The sequence below is a fragment of the Alosa pseudoharengus genome, unplaced genomic scaffold (assembly GCF_046254945.1).
Source record: "Alosa pseudoharengus isolate Yale_2024_CS ecotype anadromous, Long Island Sound unplaced genomic scaffold, YU_APseudo_1.1 YU_APseudo_1.1_scf_21, whole genome shotgun sequence".
NCBI classification, from domain to species: domain Eukaryota; kingdom Metazoa; phylum Chordata; class Actinopteri; order Clupeiformes; family Clupeidae; genus Alosa; species Alosa pseudoharengus.
Window position 1 is genome coordinate 4,374,651 of NW_027468674.1, and position 7,500 is coordinate 4,382,150.

General features: G+C 45.6%; 2 protein-coding genes across 6 annotated transcripts in view; both read right to left on the minus strand.

The window, feature by feature from the left end:
- LOC143137478 (UNC93-like protein MFSD11) overlaps positions 1–5,418 on the minus strand; it is a 14,857-nt gene extending 9,439 nt beyond the window's left edge. The window contains exons 1-6 of the mRNA XM_076297694.1: positions 5,094–5,418; positions 4,625–4,766; positions 4,000–4,055; positions 1,224–1,331; positions 996–1,075; positions 438–534 (exon numbers count right to left, since the gene is read on the minus strand). Of these exons, the coding sequence (XP_076153809.1) occupies positions 438–534; positions 996–1,075; positions 1,224–1,331; positions 4,000–4,055; positions 4,625–4,720 (437 nt within the window). The 5' untranslated portion in view covers positions 4,721–4,766; positions 5,094–5,418. The remainder of the gene's footprint in view (positions 1–437; positions 535–995; positions 1,076–1,223; positions 1,332–3,999; positions 4,056–4,624; positions 4,767–5,093) is intronic.
- Positions 5,419–6,337: 919 nt separating this feature from the next.
- The window catches only part of LOC143137479 (UNC93-like protein MFSD11), a 26,020-nt gene continuing 24,857 nt past the window's right edge, over positions 6,338–7,500 (minus strand). For all 5 annotated transcript variants that reach the window (XM_076297699.1, XM_076297698.1, XM_076297697.1 and 2 more), the window contains one exon: positions 6,338–7,500. This exon is cut by the window's right edge and continues 1,389 nt beyond it. The gene's annotated coding sequence lies outside the window, so the exon portion shown is untranslated.

The window sequence follows — 7,500 nt, forward strand, 5'->3', positions numbered from 1 at the left end:
ACTGTTAGCCTATCTTAACATAATTAACTTCTAAAATTTCCCCTTGAGGATCAATAAAGTATCTATCTATCTATCTATCTATCTATCTATCTGCTAGTGGGTTACTCCAGGTAGCCTAGCTTAGCATAATTAACTGCTAGTGGGTTACTCCAGGTAGCCTAGCTTAGCACAATTAACTGCTAGTGGGTTACTCCAGGTAGCCTAGCGTAGCATAATTAACTGCTACTGGATTACACTGTTAGCCTAGCTTAGCATAATTAACTGCTAGTGGGTTACACCAGGTAGCCTAGATTATGCTTGAGGGTTACACCAGGTAGCCTATAGCTCCCGGCTCCCTATAGGCAGACAGACAGGCAAACAGACAGAAAGAGTTAGCTATAGGCTCCCCTATAGGCAGGCAGACAGACAGACAGACAGACAGACAGATGAATGCTTACCTAAACTGCAGCAGGGCCCAGAAGATGCCGCTGTTCCGGCCGATGGTGCTGTCTGAGGAGTTAATGGTCAACAGGTTCCCCTGGGCAGTCCACAACACTGAAGAGAAGAGAAGAGAAGAGAAGAGAAGAGAGTATATGACCTACTGTATACTTCTGTAATATGTTTGCAAGTTGACTTCTACTAAAGTAGTGGAGACATGTGATTGTGTGCATTTCAAACTCTACAGGGGAAGTGGTTGAGCACTGCTCTCCCATGCCCACATCCACGGCTGTGGATGCCCTTGAGCAAGGCACCTAACCCCTCCCTGCTCCCCGAGCACCGCTGTAGCAGGCAGCTCACTGCTCTGGGTTAGTGTGTGCTTCACCTCCCTGTGTGTTCACTGCGTGGTTCACTAATTCACGGATGGTATAAATGTACCAATGACACCAAATTCCTTGTATACGCAAGTGCACTTGGCCTATAAACCTGATTTCCATTTCCATTTACAGTTAAGTGTTTTCATCTTTTTAAACATTTCCATTACATTACATTTCCATTTACTTGGACCAAACGGTTACCTGCTGCAGCGATGCCGACCACAACTGACGCCGTGTAGAAACTCCAGGTCAGCGGATGGATAAACATGGCAATGTAGCCACTACATAGGAGAGAGAGAGAGAGAGAGATAGGGCGGAGAGAGAGAGACAGAGGAGAGAGAGAGAGAGAGAGAGACAGACAGACATTGAATGCTAATATCTTGACTCTTATGCTACGTTTACGTGTGTGTGTGTGTGTGTGTAGCTCACCTGTAGAGGAGACCACTGAAGAACATGGCCAGCTGTGGACCAATGACGGCCACCACTGAGGGAGCGATGAGGTTGGAGGCCGAGAACACGCCATAGATGATGGACATACTAAGCAAACAAACAAACAAACAAACAAACAAACAAACAAACTTTTAGTAAGTCACCTATTCATTCATTCATTCATTCATTCATTCATTCATTCCAGGTCGTTCCTATAATGGTGGCCGTATCCACCAACATTAAGCGTTTCATTATGAAGTCTGCTCATCCTGCTCATTAGCGACTCTGCAAAACTGAAGACTTTCAATTCAAATTAGAAACTCTAAAGCAATCGTTTCAGTGGTTCATCTACTCGTAACAGGGTGAAAGGCACTTCTGCATTTGCTTCGCGGCCCTCTATCGGCTATAACCGCACTATGTTAGTTTGCCAGATCGGGTAGCGGATCTGTAGTTCAATGGAATGAGACAAGAAGAAACTACAAATTTGACTTGCTTCCACTTGACACTTCCTGTTTTTCTTTTCCTGCTGAGGGCCATGGTAATGCTCAGGGAGATGAGATCCGTCACAGCTATGGGGGTTACCATCGGTGACTTAAACCTGTTGAGGAGTGAATTATTTTCCTGGTTCCTTCTAGAATTCTACGGAAACTATCTATAGTTTCAGTGTTCTTTATTCACCTTATTCAGCCCCGCCCATTTTTTTAAATTCCACGTTGTCTTTAAACTTCCGGTCGGCTAGCTACGTCTAGTTAGCTTCATTGGGATAACACGGCAGAAGAGGATAGAGAGGCTAACTTACAGAACAGCCGCTCCAAAGTCAGTTTTTTCCTAACTTCAGATAGGAAAGCTGTATAACAGAAATGTCTTAAGTCACCAAAATCCTAAATAAACGTTCCTAACTTTAGGATGACCCATAATATATGATGCCAGTCATCTCGATAGAGCTCTGCTATCTCAATGTATCGCAATGGATGTACTGCTCAATCGGAGGTTCGGAGACAATGTGGGCAAAGCTAGCGCCCCCATGTTTGCGCGCGGAATAAGGTGAATACAGTCTATGGGGAAAATCTCTGAGGGTAATTGTCGCATCATAATGCGGAACTCACGGTTTGTGAACATTCTAATCACATATTGTGATGCGGCCTTTACAGTACATGGCGTCCTAAAGCTGCTGTGTGTAGTAGTCATGTGGGTCTCGTACTCTGACCTCGGCCACATAAGATGGCGGAACGACACAGAGGTGAGCGGCTGCCAGGCTGTGATGTTTGTCACATCATGTGAGAGTGTGATAGTTGAGTTACGCAACAGGGGTGGTAAAATCCACACGGTCATGTCCTACACACTCCGCTAGAAGAGACGGTGAAGCAAACACACACACCCTTTAACATCCAGCAAACACACACACACACACACACACACACACCATCCAGCAAACACACACACACACACACCATCCAGCAAACACACACACACACACCATCCAGCAAACACACACACACACACACACACACCATCCAGCAAACACACACACACACACCATCCAGCAAACACACACACACACCATCCAGCAAACACACACCCTTTAACATCCAGCAAACACACACCAATCACCATCCAACACACACACACACACACACAGAGAGCTGTGCTGACCTGCTGAGCATACACACACACACACACACACACACACACAGAGAGAGCTGTGCTGACCTGCTGAGCACGCACACACACACACACACACACACACACACACACACACACACACACACAGAGAGAGAGCTGTGCTGACCTGCTGAGCATACACACACACACACACTGAGAGCTGTGCTGACCTGCTGAGCACGCACACACACACACACACACACACACACACACACACACGCACACGCACACGCACACGCACACACACACAGAGAGCTGTGCTGACCTGCTGAGCTGGGTGACTGCATTCAATTACCCTCTCAGAGACAGGAATGCAGCGGCACTATTAGATTAAGCCCCGGTCATCAGACAGTTTAGGGACGGTGTGTGTGTGAGACATTTTTAGTCCCAATAAAATAAAAATAAAAAAAACACTAACCAGGAAACGTCCTCATATCCATATTTGGTACACAGGGATCCGCATGCCAGAATGAGTCAAATCCTGCGTCTCAGTCAGCATGGGATCACCAGTAAGAACAGTGAAACGTTCTAGACTCCTAGTACAATAGAACCGGTGGCAGAGTAATGAGGGACCACCCTAGAGTTGGCTGGTGTTCAGCTGCTAACACGGTTCTAAAGAGTGACGGAACCTAATAATGAACCTGGCTGGTGTGTTGGTGTGTGTGTGTGCATCCATTCCGTGTACGAGAGAACCGGCAGCTGAGAGACCTCTACACATAGGGTGTTAGAACCCGTAGCACCATGAGGTAGGGTGTTAGAACCCGTAGCACCATGAGGTAGGGTGTTAGAACCCGTAACACCATAGGGTGTTAGAACCCGTAGCACCATGAGGTAGGGTGTTAGAACCCGTAACAGCATGAGGTAGAACCCGCAACAGCATGAGGTAGGGTGTTAGAACCCGTAGCACCATGAGGTAGGGTGTTAGAACCCGTAGCACGAGGGCATGAGGTAGAACCCGTAACAGCATGAGGTAGGGTGTTAGAACCCGTAGCACTATGAGGTAGGGTGTTAGAACCCGTAGCACGAGGGCATGAGGTAGAACCCGTAACAGCATGAGGTAGGGTGTTAGAACCCGTAACAGCATGAGGTAGGGTGTTAGAACCTGATGGGGTACCTGGTGTATCCGCTGCCATGGAAGTCTGAGCTGTTGTAGCTCTTCAGAACGGTTTGCTGGGAAGACAAGAAGGAACCACGTTTATGAAACCACACGGTATCAGGACAGAGGACAAAAACATATATCGGCCACTTTACCTGATTTTACACATAAACATGTTTAGGTGAACTATTTATGTGAATGCTAATTATATTTGTAAACTCATGTAGCTTATTTATGTAGCTTTCATACTTATTTAAACTTATTTACTGACTCATTGCATTTCACTGAACAGTGCACAACACTCGCTTGGCTGGAGGCTGGAGCTCTGCCCGTCTTAAACTGTTGATGTTGCCTCGCACTTGATTTGATGTCTTGAGGCAGTACAGACCCACACTAGCACTTAGGCCAACATTCTGGGATGATACAGCTACCATAGGCTAGGCCTGTATCCAGAATGGAACAGGTTTATCAGGTGTCAGAGAAAGGCGCTGCACGACCAACTTACTTCCCTGACAAAACTGACACACTTTTTCAGTTTGGGGCAGGTGATCTGCCGCTTTCGTTTCCTTATAATCTCGCTGCAACTAGCATTTAGTAGGGCCTATATTTTACTTTTTAATTGTTCGGTTTGACGTCACGTTACCTCGATGTTCCCGCATGTTTGAAAGGCGGTGAACATGAACATAAACCCGAAGCCGAGGACGATGATGTTGAGCAGCGACTTTCCTTCGGGGCTCATGTTGACGGGACGCTCTCGCTGTGTCACCACAACGTCTCACGGCCACCTATCAGCATAGATCAGAGGAAAGAGAAATTATATTTTACATCGCTACACTGACATGATCAAAGCCTAATAAAACTAACGGCAGACAAATCGGTTTCATTGTACAGGATATTCAGACATGAGAAGAGTCGACGTGAGAAGCTGTACACCAGTTAGCTAGATAATTAAGCACAAACAATAAGCTAAGGTCTTTCATTAGCGGTCTTGTGGCGACGTTTTACCGACACAGAGACAATGGTTGGCTACGCAAATGTTTTTCCATGATATTGATGTCTACTAATCTTAACTGACCTTCAACGAGACGGATGCCATCAGCATCTCAACTTACCGAATGTATCAGTGGTGTAGTTTAACGTTGCGTTTCAAACCAGTTTTCGGGTTAAACAAAAGGTCCCATCATTATAACCTTTGCAAGCAGATCCCAGTCGCGTGCAGATAGGACTGTCATGAAAATCATGTGACTTGCCGACTAGCTGGTCAAGTTTTCCTGTGTGATCACTGTATCTACGGCAGAACATCAAATATGCTGTCGCTGGTGTTTTTCAATTTACGATTTATGGCTTCACCGCGGACGTCTGTCATGTGAGACGTCAGCTGACCGACACTGCAGACTCACATGTCACAGTGCACCATGGGAAAATGAGTTCCACAAGAGAATTTCGATGGGCTCTGGTCCCACATATACTTACATACGACAAGTGTGGCTCTGTTGTTTCAGCCTGTACTCATTTGTTCTCTAATGACCTCAGTGTTGTTGTTCAATGATGTTCATGTTGTTTGGGCCTACTGTATATACAAAGGCCCAAACAACACATGCAACATAAATATGTCAGCCTCTGGGAAACCCCAAACATCTGGGTCTATCTGGTGTCCAATAAATATGTCATCCTCTGAGAAACCCCAAACATTTGGATCTATCTGGTGTCCAGTAACTTCATGGTCTGTATCTGCTGTCCAATAAGTTCCTGGTTTGTTTTTAGAGAGAACAGGGAACTCGTCACTCCTTCTGCAAACAGCCAACTGGACGGTTGTGAATCACACCCACAGAGTTAAAAAGGCTGCAGCAGTAACCTACTCTGTGTGTGTATGTGATCGTAGAGAGTAAAAACGGTTGTGAATCACACCCACAGAGTTAAAAAGGCTGCAGCAGTAACCTACTCTGTGTGTGTATGTGATCGTAGAGAGAGTAAAAACGGTTGCAGAAGCCTTCTCTCTCTCTCTCTCTCTCACACGTATCTCTCGAAGACCTGCCTCCTGTATTGTGTCGCAAGGCGTCGGGCGTTGCTTGGTAACAGCAGCAGGAACTGTCACAGTTTGCTTGTGCTCAGACGGTCAGACTCAGTTCTAAAAGTTCAGAGTTGAACTTAGGGTCTCATACACACCGCTACCATGTTCAACTGACGCTAACAGTATAGTTGTTCAATCTATGCATTGACATGCATTATCACAACTGTTTGTGCATCTTTTTATTCTTTTTATTTTATTCGTTTTACAAGTTGTTCAGAGGCTGGTTATTGTTCAGCTCTCACACAAAATATGAATAGGATTTCAACCTCAATGACACAGATTCAATTTAAGAAAGATTAAAAACTTTAATTAACAACAATGCATTTTATAAAACAGCAAATATTTGCACATTCCACCATTCTTGGCCTAAATTAACATAGTGGGCTACATTCAAGTAGGATCGGCCATTTAACATAAATAAATCAAATACAAAAACAGTGTGTATCCTCAATCAATCTGCCCCCACTCGCTTCCCCTGGGTGTCTGTACCCTGTGAAACTGTGTGACCTCCTCAGCCACCACCCTGAGGTACTCAGAAAACACACACACGAGACGTGGTTTACGAATGCCCAGAGCCGTTTATTGGGCGCTACGAATGTCTATCAAATGCGTCTGTACGTAGCTCATAAGCGCTTCGGTGTGTCGTCATCGTCTTGCTGCCCTCCCTCCGTTCTGTAATTGGTTCCTTTGTTGAGGTGAAAATCGGGTCCATGGAATCCAGGCTGCGTAGCAGCATGAGTAAAACCGCGCGTGTATGGCAGCATGGGGAAACCCAGGCGTGTATGGCAGCATGGGGAAACCCAGGCGTGTATGGCAGCATGGGGAAACCCAGGCTAGCGGCTTGCAGCCGTCTTTAGCTGACTGCATAACGTGATTATTTCTGAGATTATGATACGTTTTTTAACCATGACGTATGCATGACAATTCCAGTTTGAAAACGTATCAGAATCTCAGAAATAAAAAACGTATCAGAATCTCAGAAATAATCACGTTTGCGTTCCGTCAGTGGCCTGGAGAGTTCTTCTATGCCCCAGAATCTGAATGATGCTGGGGAACCGTGGTCTGCCCCAGAATCTGAATGATGGGGAACCGTGGTCTGCCTGCATATAATGTCTTGTGACAGCATAATTAGCGTTTTGAGTTATTATCGCCATTTTGACCTTGGAAGCGTGTAGGTCGAACGCTGCAAGTGTGTGTGTTGAGTGTTGGAAGCGTGTGTTTTGAGCGTTTGAAGCATGTGCGTGGAGTGTTGGAAGTGTGTGTGTGTGTGTGTGTGTCTGTGAGGTGAAGAGGCAGGCAGGTTAATATACCCCTGATATCTCATTGGCATATCAGGAGTCAAAATAAATCAATATTTTCACTGATTCTTAAAAACTCAGGATATGATCAAAGATGCTCCTGATATGCTGCATGTCATAAAAAATATCCGATCAGTATATCCCAGATTC